The sequence below is a fragment of the Cyrtonyx montezumae genome, unplaced genomic scaffold (assembly GCF_038088225.1).
Source record: "Cyrtonyx montezumae isolate F1298 unplaced genomic scaffold, pur_monq_1.0 scaffold_8, whole genome shotgun sequence".
Lineage (NCBI taxonomy): Eukaryota > Metazoa > Chordata > Aves > Galliformes > Odontophoridae > Cyrtonyx > Cyrtonyx montezumae.
The window spans coordinates 97,333,496-97,355,113 of NW_027072089.1; the positions used below are offsets into that span (position 1 = coordinate 97,333,496).

At 40.1% G+C, this 21,618-nt stretch overlaps 1 protein-coding gene across 1 annotated transcript in view; it reads left to right on the forward strand.

The window, feature by feature from the left end:
- Positions 1 to 895: 895 nt before the first annotated feature.
- Positions 896 to 21,618, forward strand: part of NPSR1 (neuropeptide S receptor 1) — a 60,359-nt gene continuing 39,636 nt past the window's right edge. The window contains exons 1-2 of the mRNA XM_065753574.1: positions 896 to 1,042; positions 14,414 to 14,546. Of these exons, the coding sequence (XP_065609646.1) occupies positions 896 to 1,042; positions 14,414 to 14,546 (280 nt within the window). The remainder of the gene's footprint in view (positions 1,043 to 14,413; positions 14,547 to 21,618) is intronic.

Genomic DNA, 21,618 nt, shown 5'->3' on the forward strand with positions numbered 1-21,618 from the left:
TTGGTTGCTGCCTGAATGCCTCAGAGAAGAGTTTCTGAGCCAACCTGAGCAATCATTCAGGATGGACTTCAAAGAGAATTCCTCCTTTCTTTTGGACAGTGTATTAATTACTATTTTCCCTGTTGATTGCAGCTCAGTATGGTTGCTCTGAAACATGATTTATCTGAGCATACTCCAATGGACGCATGATTTTCAGTTGTTTAAATATCTATCACTGGTGTGTATGGATTAGCACTGGTTCTTTCTCATCATGAAGGGTACCAGTTATCTATATGGGCCAGAACCAGAACCTTCCTCTGGATGGTCCAGGCCAAGATCTGAACATCACTGTGACACTCAGAGGTCTCTCCAGCCTCCACAGACTCCAGCCCTGCAGGTAATGGGAAACTGAGAAATTGGATTGGCAGGACATGGCTGTGAGAACAGATTAAGTTCTGCTTAGGAGTGTACTTGTCATGATGCGCAGCAGCCTATGAGGCTGCACAAGTTCTGGATGTGCTAAATACATGCTTGCTCTCCAGGTCTATGCTTTTACAGCTGTGGCAGCTGTGGATGCCTGGCAGTCTGAAATGCACATGGATGGCTCCACGTGTGCTGACTTCTTACCAACTACTGGTCTTGCTGCTGAAAGAGCATGTGAATGGCTGTTGTTAGAGTTGTGCTGAAGGAGAGCACAAAGGGACCGATGCTAGCTTGTTGTTTTTTGTTTTTTTTTCTTTCCTTCACTTTGCTTTTTTTCTTATCACTCAGCTGCACTGAAGCCTGATGCCTCTGGTAGCCAGTGGTGGAGCAGTGAGAAGCTGGTTTTGCTGCTGTGCTTTTACAGGAGAGGTTTGGCTGCATTAACTCCTAGGAAAACAAGCGCCCAGACAGCTAGCTGGAGCAGAGCCTGGCCATGGAGGTTGGCCCCACAGCAGCCAGCAGCAGCTCCCCAGCTGGCACTGGCTGGCTGGATGTCACCCTTGTCACCTGCACCGAGACCGTGACTTACACCGAAGTGCTGGAGGAAGAGGAGTGGAAATCCTTTTACTACTCCTTTAAGGTACAGCCAGTGCATTACTTTTCTCACAACCTCGGTGCGTCTCAGCACCTCTGCAGGCAGGCAGCTGGGATTATTGATGCTTTATCCCAGATTTAGGTGGCATTTGCCCTGCAAAGACAACCGACAGTATATGTGAGGCATGTACTGGAAGAGTTGCAGGTTTTAGAGTTCAGACTTGCAGATCCTATAAATTGTATCCCCTTTACAAGAGGGGGTGGTAATGTTTTTATAAAGCGGCATTGTAGAGATACATGCATCTTTAATCAAAAGTGTGTAGTAGTTTAACACATCTTTTGTGTAATTTCTTATTAGCCATCACCTTGACACACGGAATTTATTTCACAGCTGCAACAAACACTGCACACAAGCAAGAGGGTTTTGTGTGTGTGTGTGTGTGTGTGTGTGTGTGTGTGTGAAAAACAACAGGGATTAGCTCTAATTAGTTAACTGGCTAGGTTTTCTTTTAAACCTGAGAGGAGGATGCAGCATCACTGTTAGAGTGTAGCAGACAAATGACTCAGGAGTGAATGCTGCTGAATGACGTGAGAAGTATATTCATTCATCTCCCAGAATAAACATCACCCTTGCAATATGTGATTGTAGTGAACAGATGAAAGAGGTGCTGAGTTACATCTTTGCTTCAGCTTTCCGTGTCTGTTGTCATTGCTCAGTTTCATGCTGCATGCCATGTGTTACGTTGCTGTAGTGATGCACTGAACAAGTTGTGCTCAAGTTACTAAAAAGCAGTTACTACAAGAAGTACACCGCCTTCCCTGTGGAGCTCAGAACCAAACAGATCACTTCCATATGGAAAGATAGAGATAACACAATACTCTTTATTTTTTCCCTTTCTCTCCGTGTTAGACTCTTAAAAGGCTCTTGAGAAAGCAGCAGAAGTGAGGAGCAAAACCTTTTTTTACAATTTTCTTCTTATCTCCTCTCTTCTCTCCACACTTAAGGCTGTAAATCTGAACAATGTCATGGGAGCAGTATTTTATAATGGTAAAAGTGACAAATTAATTCCATGATTAGAAAGTCCCCAGGCAGAAAAATGCTTCTTAATAGGGCAGATTGAGTAAATTACAATAATTAGGATACCATGGATAGTCATGCGTGCTCGTCCATTGCTGAAGGAAACTTGATTCTATTAGCTGAGAGCTTCTCATTAGACTTGCACTCTGCTGCCTGATGTCTAGCTTCGGCAAATATGAGATGAACTTTGCAAGGAGGTTCACTGATTTCACATCAATTACTGACTGCTGATAGGCATGGAAATATTTTGACTCGGGAGACAAGTGACAGCTGGTGTTGCTGCTGCAGGGAAGGAGGAAAATGCACCTGCTGACATCTACTATGTGAGGCAGGGCTCTCTGCCAACCATTTCAGCTCTCCATGAGAGCTCATGTGTGGAAGGTGCTGCTGATACCTGCTGATGGGGCTGCCTGTGCTGTGCCATCCACATTCTGTGTCGTGGCCATGTCCTTGTCCCTTCCAGCAAGGTGCCCAGCATCTCCTTCCTCTTCACGACGCTATGGTTTGGCAGCTAGAGAAATAAAAGGTCAGTTTGAAACAGGCTGAGTAGATTAAAAACCCATATCGTTTGACCATGGTGCTCAAAATGCAGCTACAAATGGGCTTTGGCCATTTATTGGTATTTTCAAACATGCTGTAGTCTGTTCCTGACTGTAAAGATTGACCAATGGCCACCACACATGTGCAGGCTGACCCCTGTGTGGACATGAGGCAGAAGCCTCAGTTTGGACATGGGCTGTGCCTGTGGCTCGAGGAGGGATTGCCAACTGACTGTACATTCAACACAAAGCAAGCAAGCACACCTATTTTTCTTTGGGAAATACAGAGGTCTGTTATCTACCTTAAGAGATGTAGTAGGAAAATATGATCTAAACTGATAAATGTGACCAGGGAGTGATGCTCATGCAGTACCTGGAACAGTTCCTGCGCAAATGTCTTTTTAAGAATTTTATCAGCTGGCAGCTCTGTAGATGTCTCAAACACTGCTCAAACTATGGGATGAAAGGAGAACACTGTATTCTGCTTTTCCTCCCATGCTTCAGAAGGACTGCCTGTACCCACCCACTGGTAATATCTGGGTTATATCACGATGGTGATGTGACAAAAGTAAAATAATGCTACTCAGAGCATTTCAACACCAAAAAAGCCCTATTATGGGCTACATTGTGAATGCTTCCCTGCTCCCCTTTCAGAACCATTTGAATTTCATTCAATTCCTCTTTAGAACATAATAGCTAAATCCCATGCTGCTTCAGATTAAAAAAAAAAACATTTTGCCAGTTCAATTAGATTTCTTTTTTTTACCTACATTTATTTATTTATTTATTTTTGTCTGGGAAAAGAAGCATTTCATCCACTTGGTGGAACATGCTCTTCCTTTCTGTTAGTCATTTCGATAGCTGCCTCACCAGCTGCTTGATGAGCCTTTACCCCCAGGTGTGCTGTAAGGCTGCTGCCATGTGTAATGGGCTCAAAGCTGTTCTCACATCCTTTGGGCAGGTCCAGGTGTGTCATGGAGTTTATGAGATGAGACAGAACTTTCCATGGCAAAGACAGCAGCTCATCCCTACCTGCAGGTTCTCTGATCACAGAATGGCTTGCATTGAAGGAGACATTAAAGATTTTCTAGTTCCAACCTCTACATGGCAAAGTATTGCTGAAAGCGCAGCCCACATCTCTGCCTGAGGCCTTTTCATGAGGCAGGTAACTCACCATCTGGAACCACAAATGCAGGGAATTCTGTTGGCTGTTCTGGCATCAGATTCATAACAGATGTGCAAATTGGTATTAATCACAGCTCCAACCTCCCCAGCCAATGGAGAGCTTATTACATCCCTTTACAATCTCCCCCCACATGCATTTAAGAAGACTCTTAAATGAAGACTCTGTGTAAGAAGACTCTGTGAGTGTCAACTGCCCTTTGCCAAATACAGTGAGCTGTAGAAGACAAAGATTATCAGAATGCCTGTGGCTTTTCTCTACTTTCAGAGTCCCTCAGCTCTGCCTAACTGACTCATGGGGACCTGAGACATAAGGTGCCATCCAGAAGCCTTCCTAGAGAGCATGGGGAGAAGCCAAAATCTCAGAATAGGTTCTCCCAGCTGAGTAAGGAGTTCCTGTGGCCAACAAGGCTGAAATCTTTGCAAAGGTTAAAGAAGCACCTCTTTTTGCACAGCTGCAGCAGCTTCGATGCTTAGAAAGATTCCAGTAGTTCCCAGTTCTTATATATGAGATAACTGTTGGACAATGGGATGCTCTATTTTGATGCAATAGAGTAAACGTAAGAGCACTCAAATACTGAAAAGTCCCAGCCATCATACCTTCTTTAGCAGGAGTGGTACGTGGTGTTCCCATCGCCATCTATCTCCTGCCTTCCACCATCAGGTTGCACTTTCTCATTTTGTTTTCTGATGTATAAATCTGAGCCTTCATCTCTGCAGTGGCACACGGTTTTGTTGCTTTCCCCCAAGGATTTTTGGGAATCCTTGTCCCATGCTGCAAGGTGAAAACCTCAATCACAGGACAATACATTGATGTCTTCCTTCTTCCAGCCCCAAGAACCCTAGTTCCTTTGCTGTGCAGCAGCATCTCAGCAGTGGCAGTGAAAGATAAGTATAGTTAGGAAAAATAATGTGCACATTAAATCCACTACAAATGATTCATCATGAATAGTTAAGATTCCCAGTTGTTGGGTTTTTTTCCCAGAAGAACTGTCTGCCTGTGGCTATCCTCCCCTGACACCATAGCATTGCCAATACCTGCATGTTGTAGCCCAGCTAGTTCAGATATTAAACAGGACTGTAGAGCCATGCTAGTGTAAGCACAAATACAAGACCACGTGCTTCTCATCCATGGAGTATAATCTTAATTACAAATGCCAGGACCCATCACTTCCATCAAAGCACTGAAAATCAGTGCAAGGAGAGCAGGTTTGTTCAGACAAGTTTTGCAGAAATATCAGGCAACAAGGGTTTGTCCCCAGGTGTTCTCAGAACCTGTTTAAGTCAGTATCTGGTATCTGTGTCCCTATCATTTCAGCAATCATTTCAGCCAAATTCAAGAGTCTCTTTATCTCCTGGAAGGCATTTGCTGTTACTATTGCTCATTCAGATTTTCAAGCAGACTGCACAGAGCGTCCCATCCCTGAATACATAACAGAAAAATATTAATGGGTGCTGTCAAATTTCTGGAGTAATCTCTGCAAATGTAATCAGACATTTTAGGAAAATGAGCAAGCCAAATAATTCATAAGTGACTTCACTATCTTTCAGTGGATTGAGAGGAGAATTAAGTCTACACAAATGCAGTGTCAAGAACTCCTGAATGCAGGCACTGCAATATGCTGTAAGGAGCGCTGCTAGAGCAGAGCTGCCACGCTGAGGAGGCAATAGCTGCTCACCTTGTGAAACAAAGCTGCAGTGTTCTTGGGTGGGCTGGCTTCATCTGCTAGCTTAAATGCAGCACAGCAGGGAGCTGGCTCAGTAACAGCCCAGCGTGGAGTAGCTGTGAGCCGACCAATTCAAACAGTTTTACACCAGCATCCCTCACACCTCTGACTCTGTGGTCCACGTGACCCACAGATAGTGTTTGTGTCTGTCTGCATCACCTATATAAATAGGCTTAGAATGTCTCTGGTCTGTGAACTGTTTTAATTTCACAGATTAGGCACATTTAATCATCTTATTCTTTTCTGTGATTAAGAAGGAACAATTTCACAGTTTTTAATAGGGCTATCAAAACCATACAATTATGGATGGGCTATTGAGTGACCTAATATTATCTCTTCCTGTTGAAATTATTCTAGGAAAATAGATACGTAACGAAAAACATATCATTCTTGATGACATCAAAATTAGGGAAATCTGTTTAACTCCTTTCTTTTAAGCTTCTATGACACATTTGTTCAAAAAATCCCTGAAATAACTCAGTAGAATCATGGAATGACGAGTTGGAAGGGACCTCAAGGATCAGAGAGTTCCAGCCCTCCTGCTGCAGGCAGGGTTACCAACTGCTAGATCAAGTACTAGATCAGATTGCCCACATCCCCATCCAATCTGGCCTTGAGCACCTTCAGAAAAGGGACATACACAACTTTTCTGGGCAACTCATTCTGATGCTTCACCCCCCTCTCCATGAAAAACTTCCCCATGACATCTAATCTAAATCTCCCTTCCTTTAGTTTAAAAGCATTTGCCATTGTCCTATCACTATCTGTTCTATATGTCTCAATTGGTCACTATCTGAATAGCAATGTCCCAGTTTATTATCCATTTACCAAAACACAACAAAATGGTGAATGTGAACAGTCTGCTACTAAAACTGAACTGTTACCATTTGTTATTGACTTAAAATCTTCCCCTTCTACCCTAGTCTCATGTACAGAGTATTTGGGGTTAGGCTAAGGACGTTTTGTTTAGCAGATCTTGGAGTGTAGAAAGCCCTTTTTGCATGCATTAGATGTTGCCCACTCCGGTGACCCTGTCTCAGCCGAGATGGTAAAGTGAGAGCCAAGAAATATATTTTTAAAAACTGTGGATTCACAAAAAATGATCAGTGGAGTTTGGCTGTATTTCAAAAAGAAGTGAAAATAATCTTAGTAACACAATTATTCCTTGCTATGATAAAGTATTCCGATTTAGTGAATAGTTATCCTTGCACCTAAAATGTAGAAAATATTGTAGATTTTTCTCTCTAGAACATATTAGCATTCACAGACTAAAAGTGCCATACCATTCAGATACAAATTCATGCAAAACTGCTTCCCAAGTTTGGCAGAACAGAAAAAGATCTTAGGTCCCCTTCCAGCCATGCCCTTCTTTCAGGAATAAAGATGCACGGAGAAGTGACTCTTGTCAGAATCTCTGACGTGTGGTGAAGGCCTCATACAACAATACATTCAATAATAACCCACAGCCATGTGCTGGAAGGCTAACACAGCCATCCTGTGAGAAATCATCCCAGTAAAGCAGATACTGTGCAGGAGATGGGAAAACTATAGAGCATGACAAATGCATCTGCTGAATTCAAAGCTTGTGCTTGACTCAGAGAGGTGTGAGATGCTTTCTTTGTTAAGCTTGCTTGGGGATATTGGTGTTTGAAGAGAAACTGCTTAATTAATAGTCAAGGTCCATAGCAGTCAGAGCTGTGTTCTAACCCCAGGGCTTAGATGGAAAATCTGTAGTTCAAGAGAGACCTGAGGCTGAGCTAGTATTCATGCAGTGTGAATCAGGCTCAATTCCAGGCCAAGTTACCAAAAAAATCAACTCCTAGAGGACTTTGTTGCCTTCCTATCAAATTAAATTGCAGTGGAAGAACCTTTAAAGAAAAAAATATAAAACTTAGATTTGAAATAATTCTTTCCTCAGTCTTTGTTACCTTCATGCCAGTTTTCTTAAGAGTTTTCTGATGTCAGTCAAATTGCATTCCACAATCTTTAAGGAGTATATTGTGAGTGTTGTATAATAACTTCTCATTTTTGCCTAGCTAGGTGGAAAACATTATTTCAAAGCATACTTTTATTGCACGAATGGCCAGTACAACAATTTCTGCTAGTTGTGACAAAAAGGCCATAACATTTCAGCGATCTTTCCATTTATTTCTTCTGTTTCTTTCTTACGAGACACAGTTCATCTTAAAATGAATCAAGAACGATCCAACCGTTTTTTGTGGCTTTTCTCCTCCCTAAAATATTCATTTTTTTTCTTCTTCTTTTTGACATTTCTGGAGAAGTAGTAGGTAGTTTTTTGTTAATCATCTAAACTTTCACATTTGAATGTTTAACACACATTGTATGAGTCTTACTTCTAAAAAGCACTGTTATCTCTCTCTTGGTAAAATTATTGGTGCCTTTTATTTTGTCCTCTGACAGTGAGACCTGCTATCTACTGTTAAAATATATATAATGCACCTATGGTTTATCATCAAACAGATTTCTGTGGTTCTTTTCTCAATCCAAATTGTGGATGAAGTTTCAACATGGGAAGATAAGCAGATGTTTCCTATAACCAAGTTTGTTCTTTTTTATACATTAAATCAGAGAATTAGAGAATCATAGAGTGGCTTTGATTGGAAAGGACCATGAAGATCATTTAGTTCCAATTGCCTGCCATGAGCAAGGTTGCCACCCACTAGATCAATGTGCCCGAGACCCAGTCCTACCTGGTCTCAAATGCATTCAAGAATGGGGAGCCCTTATATTGTGTAATCACAATAAACATAAATGTTTCATTTTGATTGCACTTTACTTCTGACAGCTTGTTGTTTAACCTTGTCACACCCTGGCAGAAATATTTCATCTCAAACTTCTGCACATGCTTTAGCTAAACACCACCCGTGACTTTTTATATTAATTAAGATTGATGTGTTTGTGTCATTCCCACCAGCATTTACACCTGATTTGCAGGGTGATGTAAATAGCAGTTCCCAAAGAGATCTGAGTTGTTTTTGTTTCTATGGTACAATAAATAGTATATATATTTTGCAAAGATCTCATCTGAATCAGGTCAGGTCATCTGGTCAGGTGCTGGAATAGGCTGCCCAGGGAGGTGGTGATGTCACCAACCTTGGAGGTGTTAAGGAGCATTTAGATGTGTTGAGGGACATGGCTTAGAGAGAACTATTAGTGATAGGTAAATGGTTGAGCTGGATGATCTCGTAGGTCTTTTCCAACCTTGGTGATTCTATGATTCTATGAATATATATCTGCAAAAAGTACACTTGAAGTATATTCTTTAAGATAAAAAGGTATTATAAGTATTAGGCATGCTTATGTGTGTACCATCTAGGTGCAGGGTGACTGAAGTATACTTGGGCTGCCAACTCAAAAGCAAGCTCAAAACATACCATACTGCTCAGGACAGTGCCCAATCAAGTTCTGAACATCTTCAAAGGCAGTGGTCCCACATCTTCTCTGAACTCCAGTTCCAGTGTTTGACTATGCTCATAGTGATTTCTTTTTCCTAATATATAATCAAAATATCCTGTATTGCAACTTCCATGTGGTGCTTCTTGTCCTTTTCTTGTGAACTCCTATAGACTCATGGAATATCCTGAATTGGAAGGCACCAGAAGGATCATTGAGTCCAACTCCTGGCTCCATACAGAACCACTTAAAATTCAAACCCTATGTTTGAGAACATTTTTCAAATGCCCCTTGAACTCTGGTAGCTTGGGGCTGTGACAACTGCCTTGGAGAACCTGCTCCAATGCCCAAACACACTCTGGGAAAGAACCTTTTCCTAATACTCAGCCTGATCCTTCTCTAATGCAGCTTCTTAAGTAAACTGTTCCAGTTGTGTTGTATTATTATTTCTTTAAATATTGCAGTCCAACATAAGTGAACTGACTATAAATCCCCAGCTTGAATCAGTAAAGTTGCATGGTGACTGCCTTAGAAAAACTAACCCTTCCCTTCATCCACCCTAGATGGAGTCAGCTAAAGTAACAGATTTCAAGACTCTATGCCTTCTGTAACAGTCAAAATAATCCAAAGCCTGGGATCCTCCATTTGCTTACATGCTCTGCTGTTAAAGTGTTATTTCAGGAGATGAGAAAAATCTCTCTCTCTCTCTCTTTTATTATTATTTTTTTCATTAAATCTTCCTTTGGAATAGTGCAATGCAATTTACTAGTGGTGAAAATGCTCTTCACAATGCCAGTTTCCCAATTTAGCAAGCAAATATATGTGTTCTTTTTACATGTTAAGAGGAACTTCCTCATGAAATTGCTTACTTTATTCTGTGATTACATCTCAATTGCTGCAATAGGTTACAACTCTAATATCATTTTTTAAATGAATGAAATGCAAGCAGTCATACAATTCACATATTCCCAGAACATAATCAAAAGCTGATTGAAGACCTATGTCACTACCAACACGTGATAGTAGGATAGTAGTGTCTTCATCACTCAACAGACCAAGGGCATGAAGCAGGAAAGCAGCAGGCCGATGATGACTTGAATTCACTATAAGCCTCCTAACCCTATGCTAAGACACCAGCCAGTCACGTTAGGAAAGGTATTAAATTTTTTCCATTCCTACTCCTCACACTACAGTAACTCAGAGATACGGAACGACAACTTGAAAGAAGAATGCAAGGGTGGACTTTGTCATTGATGCAAGATAAATATGAATCACATCATAATAGAACAAATGCCTAGAATCCATAAGGATCCTTTCTGCCTTGGATGTTATATGAGCCAAGAGCGAATGTTACACAGGGCTTACAGAGACAAACTTTGTTTCAAATATTAAGCACAGTACACCTCATGCTAGACTTATTGCAGCCTGTGAATTCAGAAATTTTGTTAGAGAAACAAAATAACAAGCAAAGAAAAGTGTATGTGCTTTTCAGACAGGTTTCCTCACTTACATTTCATCCATGAAGAGACTTACTTCATTGGCTAAAGCTGGATTTAATCTTAAAGCAAATTAGTAAAACATGAATAAGTGCTCCAGATGTCAAGCACTTCCATGCTTCAAACAGCAGTCTTGTGGAATAGCAGCATAAACAATGGCAATAGTGAAGCCAAGGAAATCCTCTTGACTTTGATTTGTTCTGCAACCTTAATTAGGTCACTAGCACTTTTAATTTTTCTGATCTAAAAGAACTGCTGCATGGCACTAGTCTGCCTCATGGTTTTCTTATGTAATGTAGTTAGTATACACATTGCAAAAACTGCCCTTGATGAAAGCTTCTGCACAAGGATTCAAGAGATGTTATTATTTTTTTATATAGGTGTCTGTGGAAGGTTTTATTAAACAGTGGTGCTCTTTTCTTCTTGAAAATCACCTTGCTGAAGGTTGTAACAAAAAGAGGATTTCTGCTTGATGAACATAACACGAAATGAAACACATCCATTTTTAAGCAACCTCAGTGTGATGTATAAAACAGAATTCTAGACAATGCAGCTGAAGTGAAGTTCAGGTATCAATCAGCTATATCTCAGATCTTAGACTTATTTTCATAAATGAAGATTTCATTGACTCAATCAATCTATATAGGTATATACATAAGACAAATTTTTTAAATAGCCATCCTGAATTTTATGCTATAATTTTGGGTCATTGATTTTGGGTCAATATGTGATGGATCAGCAGAAGATATTATTCCTTTTCTTTTTATCTACAACCTTTTCATGTCTTCAGATATATGCTCATCTATTCCTGGAGTCTGATGTTTGCTAGATTGAGCAATTTAAATAATTTACTCTTTTTGCCCACCTATGTCCTCTAAACTGCTGTTAACTCCTTACCCTATGCCACTCTTGAAGTGTGGTGTCCCAGAGAGGACATGGTATAGCAGATGGGTTCAGTAGAGCAGAGACATGCAACATGTGTTGGTCTCATGGTAGTTGTGGTTGTTTTCACTGTAGAATTACAGAATATCCCAAGTTAGAGGGGAATCATAGGATCAAGACCAACTCCTGACTCCACAGAGGACTACCCAAAATTCAAACCATATGTCTGGGAGCACTCTGTCCTCATGCTCCTTGCCCTCTAGACCCTTCCCTGTCTTTGTAGCACTCCTTAGATTGCAGTGCCCAAACCAGCGCCCAGTGCTGGAGGTGAGGCTGCACAGTGCAGAGCACAGCAGGACAACCCCTTCCCTCACTGGGCTGGCAGTGTGGGCCTGATGCACCACTCCTGGGTACGGTTGGCTCTTTAGGCTGCCAGGGCACACAGTGCCTGGCCATAGTGGTAGTGTTCTACTTGCAGGGAACCTACATCTGCTATGTGTTGGGGGTGATGTTTTGAAGGCTCAACCAGCCTGATATCATTACACCTACTGCACCTTTGAGCCCCGAGCTGCTCCTTTATTCAGTGGAATCCTGTTTTTTCAAGTGCATGTTTCCAGTTCATCAGGAACATTTTGAATTCCAGTCGTAGCTTCCTTGAAAGCCTTTATCACGGTGAGCATCACATTAATACCTCCAGAAGTTTTCATTCTGCAAGCTAATTCAGACCGATGGAGGCTGCAGTGATTTAAGCTGCCTATTATTGTAGCTCCTTAATCCTCAAGAATGAGATCTTTTTCTCTTCTCTCTGAATAGCAGCTACCACAAATAAATGAATAAAATCCTTGTCTATATGCCATCGTCTATGGTCTTTCAAACTTAGCTCCCCTTACTCAGCTTTTGCATCTCTTAGATCATTTCTGCAGTTTGGTTTAATTGTGCATTTATGTAGAGCTTAAAGCATTCATTTTAACTTCGTCAGAGGACTCACTTCATGTGCTTACCCCTATGTGGGGAAGGAAGCCCCCCTCTAACACCGGCTTGGCTGACACTGAGGTTTTTCTTATGTAGAAATTGCAAAAAGATTTGTGTCAGAGCCTTGTTCTGTTGTTAGTCTTATCATTACAATACAGGAATGCAGAATTTCTTTTTAAAAGGTGCTCTCTCAGTTTTGCACCAGAGAAAAGCAAGTCTTGTCCTTTATTTTTTTAACATATGAAAGATTTTTTTCTGAAATGGAAAAGACTAGTCAATTCCTTAAAAGAACCAGTTGATTTCAAGGACAAATGTGAAATGAAATCGTACCTTTTTTTTTCCCTGCTTTATTTATCTTCCAAAAAGATGCCTCCTTCCAATCTCTATACAAAACAAAGTGTCCCCATAAGCATAGTTTCACCTTGTCTCTGCCAAATTCTATAAAGGGAATTTGACCAAGAAATTCTTAGATCTAAAAAAATGTTTGTTTGTTGTTTGTTTGCTTGTTTGTTGTTTTTGTTTTTTTGTCTAAAAGTGAAGTATCCAGGTCACACTGGTTGCCTTGTATAGGTGATTATGTAATCAGCAGAGACAGCCATCCCAGGGTGGGTGAGATGAATGGTGACTCATGTCTGAGATATTACCATTATCTACACTACAAAGACCGTTTAGAGTAGCTGCCTCTCTTTAGAGCTTTAAAGTTAGACGAGGTGACCCAAATGGCAGATTAAACTAACAAAAGTTATCGTGCTGGGAAAAATGAAACCATCTAAACACAGCATTCATTGTGTGCTTAAACTAATCCCTGGGCTCAGGCATGGAGAACAGCCTGGAATTGCTCATACAGCAAGTGGGTCTTGCCCCTCCTGCATGGCCACATAGGTCATGGAGTACCATCACTACCTGACATGAGCAGAGCTGGCTGATGATGACTCCTTGGTCAAAAAGGAACTATGGATGCTGGCTATCGATTCTGCTGAGCCATCTGTATTTTTTTTTCTCCTCTTGGCTGTAATAACAACATGTATATTATCCCTGTTGGATACTTCAGCACTTTTTAATTCTGCACTTTTGTGTTTCTCTGTCCTATGCCCTTCAGCATGCTGCTGTGAAAAATGCTGTCTGTTCTGCTTGTCTCTGCAGAAGAGCAGAAGAATCGTTTTTCTCCTTGTCATACATGCACTATGCAAGCTAGGTTTTCTAAGAAGTTTATAGAAATGCTGAATATTTTCTCCAAGCTGACCTCATGCTCTGCAGACTCAGTGCTTCTCAGGCATCAGAGCTGGTTGGCTGATGTGAAGAAACTGAATTTTGCAGTCCCACATGGCTAGGAGAAATCTATAGAGAAGCCACAGAAAAGTAACTAACCTGCCCTGAGAGAAGACCAGACAAGTTTCACTAGGCCAAAAGGGAGGGAGAAAATTGTGTGTGCACTCACAAATAAATGCACATACGTATGCTGTTATTCTTACAGTCAGAGGATCATGATGCTTCCGGAGTGCTTTTCTTATTTTTCTTTTCTTTGTACACACTGCCACTAGGGGACGTTTTGTCATCACGTATTGCGTGCTGTGCAATTTTACTTTTCCGTACAGTGGGTCATGCTTTTTTTTCAATCCTGGTACACTTGTAGATCATGGAGTGGATGTCTGAATTTCACAGGACTTGTGGATGACCCATACTCAATGGGGCTGGGAAGGAGAGGAGTATTTGTTTCCCCCATTTCTCCAAAGAAGTGCGTCTATCAATATTCCTTACAAAGTGTGGCAGTTGGTTATTTCACAGCTTGTTGGAGCAACAAGAGAAAGCTGATGGCTGTCTCTCATTTTAGTGTCCAGTGCTGGACACAGGCACTGCTAGTGGTTTTGTGAATGCAGAAATAACATACAGGCACTGCAAATCAAGCTGGAAAGGACACCACTGGTGATGATGCATGTGAGGTATTTTCTGAAAGAACGAGAATACCTTTTAGTCTAAATAATTAAATTTCAATTGCCAAAACTCACATTGCACTGCTTTTTGCATTCTCATCTCATTTGTCCTACGTTAACTGATTGGCTTAACCCAAGTCATTATCCACACAGTTACCTATATGATTTTTTTTTTTTTTTTGCCTTTCCAATGCAGACAGAGCAGCTGGTGACTCTTTGGATCCTCTTCATTGTCACTATTGCTGGAAATGCCATCGTGCTCTTCTCTACATGGCGAAGGAAGCGGAAAACTCGAATGACCTTCTTTGTTACACAGTTGGCAATCACAGGTAGTGTTTGGGAGGGAAAGGGGAATTTAAGCTTTACAGGAATCTGTATGAAAATGGCAAGAAGTTTTCTCATAAATAAGAAAATGCAAGTTGAATGGTGAAGAATTCAGTTCCCACCCAACGTGCAGCTTCAACTTGTCATAAGACAGATGGATGGGTGCTTTTCTTGGGGCTCTGTCTGCCTTTGATCTCAAAAGATGTTGCTAGTTGTAGTAGTGTCTGTGTCAGTTGCAGCAGCTGCAACTCTTTGTTTTCACTGAATCTTATCTCCCAGTCTGAATTAGCATCCACATTTCCCAGAAGTTATATCCCCAGCTGTTGTTATAGAACTGTTCAGATTAAAATAGTTCAAGATGAATCTCTAGTGTTTTTCTGCTAAAAATCTTTCTAAAGAACTTCATTACAGTGTTGCTCCATCAATTATGTGCTTGCACTGAAGAGTGAAAATAGCTTCCTGTGGTCTGGTTTAAACAAGTAAGGAAGATATAAGGATGTAAATTATTTAGTAATTTTTTGTGTGAGAATGAGAATTATGTGGGAGAATGTACAGAAACCTGGCTTGTAAAATGTCACAACAATAAGGAATAGAAACAAGAGCATAGTCAGTACTTTGTTTCTCTTTGTGGCCTTAAACTGCCTGAATTTATGGAGTTTTAAAAAGTTTCCCAAGAGAAAAAGTGTACAGTTTATATCACAATGTCTTGCTACTAATCCCTGCTTACAAGACTGCTGTGTTGTATTGCTTGTGTATATAGGATGCATTTATTCTTTTTCTGTTGCTTTTTTTTTTTTTTGTAAGAAACAGTAGGAATTACACAAATTTTCTACTAAACAAATGTTTAATACGTTTTCCCAGCAATTTTGAGTCCTCCTTCGATGTCTATTGTATCTGTTTAAAATGGAAAATCAAAAGAACATAGTCCCCAACTTTTCGCATGTATACTTTGCAAATAAATCAACTCCTGCTTATGATCTCAATCTGATCTGCCCATGGCCTTGTCCTATTGAAGATAAACCCATACCTGAAACAATTGCACCAAGGTATGCAGTTATGTGGGGAGAGTGGCCCATGACTACATGTGATGTAAGAATTATTGCAAGATAAGGAGGTGAAGATTTGCAGTGGGTCTTCTTCTGAAGAACTGATGGCTGGGTTTTGCATTTGCCTGTGAGTCATCTGTAATAAAAGGCTTCATTTCTTATCTTGGTTGTGACTTTAATGTCACTTTCTTTGTGTGCCAGAGGTATTTTCCATCAGATATGCTGATATGGTCTCACAGCACACTTTGAAAACTTCAGTCTGAGATCACATGTATCCATAGGAGTTTCAAGCCAGCCTCTACTCAAAGAGCTCACAACCCCAGATTAATATGCAGAAGATGGTCAAATATAGGCAGCAGAGCAGTAACATGGGACAAGAGCAGAAAAGTACATGATGCTTCAGGTAGTCACAGTCCACTTTCTGCCTGATGGCATCAGGGAATAGTACTGGGGACAACTGTTGTGAGAAGGACTTTGGAAGGAAGGTGGGTGGAAAATGGCCCCATCACACAGATTATACAAATGTAGGACTCACTGTCAGAGGAAATGCACAGGTCAACATGGTAATAGAAGATGGCTCCTAATATGAAGAGATCAATTAAACAGTAAAGGGCCTTGTTCTAGTTAGAAAACATGTGCATTTTCTGCAGCAGATGAAGAATCAGCTTAAGGACACAGATGTCCAGGTCAAATGATTATAAGCACTACTAGGATAATATTGGCTAGGACTAATTCAGAGACAACTGGTCCTTGTGAGATATGCCAGAAGGAAGCTACTGTTGGTACTGTGCTGGGTAGGAGTTCTGCCATTTCTGGACACATAGGAAAGGCTATTTTACTGGATTAAAGTAGAGTTGGATGGAGAACTGTTTGCTGGTGATTTGGACACAGTCTACATGATGGGAGGAGAAGGGACAGCAAACACAGTTTTGAAGAAGCTGCAATAATCAGTGACAAAAAGGAGACATATCCCACTAGTCGCGGGCAACACGATGTTCTACACCATTGCCATACTGACTAAGGTCTATATGTCAAATTGTTAGCACTTCTGATCTACTCTTTCCTAAAATTATCCCCAGCTTTGAAAATCAGACCTTAACAGTGCCTCTGTTCAGCAGTCTGTTCCATTTCACATTACAAAATTCACATAGAAAACTCACCTGACACCCACATCTGCGATGTTAGAAAAGTTAACACCACTTTGAACATCAAGGCTCCTTTCAAACAATGTTGATTTCTTTCTTGTGATGCAGGAGTCAGATCTCTAATTTATCTTCCCTCACCAAGAGTTCCTGTCTGTATTTTGGCACAAAGAAATGACTTACTTCCTGAAATTGAATCATTTCACTTCCTTATCTTCAAAAATAATAAGAAGAACAAAGCAAGCTGGCAACAGTCAGCAGCCTTTCACAACAAGTTATGAGGTAGACACAGAGCATTATGAAAACACTGACTTGTCACATTGCTTTGATATGCCAGGCATATTTAAATCCTACTAACTAAAGCCTAATCTCCTGACAGTCAGTTTCTGCTTACTCAATCTTACTACTTCCATCAATTTTTGAATTCTTAAAATATTAATTATTTCTGCCAACAAGCAAGATGGAAGAATAATGAATACAGTTTTATCAGTGCAGGCATTTCTAAGCAAATTTTTTCTATTTCTTTTCTATAGACATGTGGTTTATCAGTTGAGTAGCATCCTCACATCTTCCCCTAACATAGTACTAATATGAAATGAAAAATATAGTTTTTGTGTTACAATAGACAAGGTTTTCAAAGCAAATTTTGCATAATACATGAATAAGAAATGAGCACTGTTGTTCTTGACTCATTGCCAAGCCAGATGGAGAAGAGATGTAACAAACTGGTTGAGGTTTCTTTCAACACGACTAAAAATCAATGGTCTCTCTCACTCGGCACATTCACAGATAAGACTCGTACATATCCCTCACTACACCCTAATTCAACATGGTACTGGAGGATGCAGGAATCTGTAGGTACATAATGATCTTGACAAAGCCTGGATTCAGAGAGTATTTCTTATTAAGTACATGCCTGTAGAATGATTGCATCAATACTGCATTTATGCCTATGTTTAACTCTCAGCTCATGCATAAATTGCTTTGAAATTAAGTAGGAATTAAGCACTAGGAAATCAGCTAAGAGTTAACAGCTGAGTTGAACAATAGTACTAATCACTCATCAGCTAATTTAACAGAGAATAATATTACTGTTTGTCTAGCGCTCAGTCTGCTTTTGAGCATATGCTTTTTTTTTTTTCCCCCAAAGTTTTTCTTAGAAACAAGCTCTTCTGTGAAGATTTAAACTAAAGGTAGGTTTCCTACAGATTTCTATCTCCAAGGCAATTTAGTTTCTCAGAAAGTGTAAACTTTGAAGATTACCCTGTGGGGAGGGTATTTCTAAACACTTTTTCCCGAATAGATTTCTTCTTTAACACAACTTATACTTATGGCCTAGCTATCTCCACTGGCAGGAAACCTCTCATATCTCCCTCTATCTGATGCCATTTCACATACCTTGCAGAGCCTAAGTCTTTAAAATTTTTTGCCTCTGACTGAATTCCCCCAGTGATACAAGAACAAAGAGTGGGGTTTGACAGACTGGTAAGTTCACAGACACTGTGATCATGCTGGAAAATTTCAAGTGAAATATGTTTGCACTCAGAAAATATTTCTATCCATTCAGACACTTTACCCTGCTCTACCAAAGAAAGGCCAGCTTAACCCGATTCCCAAAATGTAAAAGAACCTGACATGAGCATACATTTTTTTCTCTTGATATCTCAGGCATTTGAGTGTCTCATTCCACACAGTGGGCTTCAAGGGACGTGAATCTTTTTCTGTCTCCTAAGTTGCACCTCACCTAGTTATTAGGGCTTGCTACTGTGGTTGAGCCATCCAAGACTCAGAGGAATAATACACATATCAATTTATTGAGTGCTTTCTTAACAACAGCTAATATTCCACTCGAGGGTAAAAGGTAAGACAATATCAGGCAATGTCTACTACAAAGAGTAAAAGAATGAAAGAAGATAATGAGACAATATAGAAAATGGGGAAAGAGAGACAGGCATAGAGATAAACAAATATAGCAAAACAAAGAGGTTCACCACTCCTTGATCCAGCGATGTCTTGGTGTTTGGTGTTGATCTTCAGTAGTGATGGGTCATCCAAGGTTGTGGTGGCCAGTTTAATGACAACAGTACTTCCAATTACATACGCTTGTACTTGCTCTTATAGTCAAGAGAGTTCAAGCCTGCTCTTTTGGAGTCAGCACCTGGCTTTGGAGATCTCAGCAGGAACTTCATTGTTCCTATCTTCCAGGCCTTGCAAATTTAAATCAGCAGGTGAATGACACAGGGATACACCAGTTTATATTTTGCCTTCACAGGAAACAATAGTGTCATCTCCCAGTCTCCTTTATTAAGCTGGAAACATTTGTTCACAGGCAAGTCTTCAGCCAGGAAGCATTCTTGGGCCCTTCCATTTGAAGACAAAGAACTCCAAAGAAATGCCCTAGTATCTTCAAATGTGATCTCCTTAGGAGGCTTTGGGTAATAAAACTACACCCAAACAACTATGTAACTGCCTGCTTTAGTGGGCTGCAAATGTCCTTCACTATTTTTTTCCTTGTCACATTGACTTGGAGGAATGAAGATGACTTGTTAGTCTGTGATCTATACAAAAAACTTAATATAATAAAACCATTATCAAAATTAACATGTAGAGTAATATTAACAGATAATTCTCATCTAGCTTTTCATCTGGAGAATTGGACTTGTAATATTTCCTCACTTCAGAGAAATCATAAGTACAAATTCATCAGTTTTACAAGTACCTTAAATATCAAAGTGATAATGAGCATTGGAAGTTAATTGCACAGAGTCGATTAGCTTCCAATTCAGTAAGTCACCTTATTGAAGGTAGACTGTTGGCAGTCAAAGAGCCAATCCAGTTCCTAGCTATAGCTCCTGGAAAACTTACTTTGCCAAGTCTTGGCTGGTGCTTGCCACTGATTTACTGCCCAAGACACAGAAACATAATGTAGAAAGCTGAACCGAGTAGAGTTTATTCCAGCAATCCCCAGAAATCCTTGGCTTTCTCTTCTTTTCACACCTTTATTTGCTGCTTATTTTTTGTGGAAAAATGCCCGAGGAAAAGGGAGAGGCATTTTTTTTTCTGTGTGTTGTTTTTTCTTATGTTAAGAATCCTACCTACAGTAAATAAAACCTGGGAGAAGTTACAGTTATACTGCACAGTTCACTAATAAAATTGAAAGGAAGATGGTTGCATTTTTTATGTTCGTTATTTCCTAAGGCTTCTTGAAAATATAATTAACATATGGTAATGAAACACTTTCTGGTAATGGAGTGTCTGTGCTCTACGCTTCATGTTCTTGTGACTACTGAAAAGTGTATGTCAAAATTAAGAAGGAAGAGCAGCATTTGTAAATATTGCCTCTGTCACAGATACTGAAATTTGCTGGAGTATGCAAAGGCAGCTAAATTCCAGCATTTCAGAAGCAGATTGTTTATCAGACACCTAGTTTGAAATCCAATGACTCTGCAAATCATCTATGCGCGTCTTGAAAAACAGGGAAAGAAATAGATTATACCAAGCTTTTCTCTGCAGATATGAGTAACTATGAGGTTTAACAAAACTGTTCATTTTGTATTCACAGAATAAATGAGAATCAATTAACCAAGAGCAAAAATGGTCTCAGGGAATAAGAACAGCAATATTAATATTATTTACTGAGTGCATTCTGTGGAACTATGTTGACTTTTCTGGACTGAATGTGAATAAGAAAATTCACTGCATGGTTGCATTAGATGCCTGGAGAGGAAGCAATCATTTTCCATCCTGATGCTGCCAAGAAGTCTAATTCAGTAAGTGGAAAGCTACAAGGGAATTACTTAGTGTAACTCCCCAAGTCTGAGACATAAGTCAGGATAAGATAAATGTGGTGATGTCACTGTCTGCATTACCTCATAGTAGCACATGGCAAACCAGATTTGATATCCATTGCCATTCCTGGCAACTTAATGTCACCTTATAAAAACCAAAATTCTCCTTTGAACTCTTACTCACATCTAAGATAAGTCACAGTGCCCTAGATAATAATAAATCTCTTGGGCACTGATGCTACACAATTCTAGTTTTACTATACTATCAGTTGTTGCATGGACAGCCAGGAACATTTCTGATGTCTTCAAATATCTATTCTGATGCCTTCAAATCTGATTTAGATGAGGTAAAAAGCGGACTATATCTAGAAGTCGTGCAAGGGAACCAAGAATGATCTTCAACACCGAAACTGAGAGACAGAAAGTAGCTCTGTGTGGAGGAACATCATCTCTTAGAGGGGATACGGACCTCCATTCCACAGTGTTTGGTCATACAGCAAAAGGAAAATGGTCAAGGAAAATAAAGATGGTTCCATGTCTCAAAGGTGAAATTGTGAGGCTAGAGGTCTGACGGAGAGAACTTGTCATCCTTAAAATTTGTGGTGCTAATCTAGTCAAAAACAATGAAATATAGAGAAATGCAAATGAACAATCTAGTTACACAACTTTCTTGCAGATGTAAAATAAAAGAAACTGTCTTTGATGCAGAATGAAAAGGTAATTTTTTTCTCCCTCAAAAGGTAAAGTTGTACTCCCACAAGACTGGGTCTGTAGGAGAAAAGGTGCCCTTGGAGAACTGATGTTAATCTTGGTGGACTGACTGTAGTCATGGAGAACTGACAGTAATTCTGATGTGCAAGACAGCTGGATTGCATTTGCCTTCTGCATACATGGGCAATTAAGCATGCAGGGAAAGATAAAGAAACAGTGATGGAGCTGATCTTGACATAGTAGCCACAGTTTTGGTCTAGAATATGGTACCCCAAAAAGTAGACTGTCTAGTAAACCTTCAGGGTGGCTGAATTTTCCCTGAGAGTGTATAACTGTGCTGTAGATTTGCTGAAAAATAATTCAGCTTTGGTTTCCAATCCCAAATGAAAT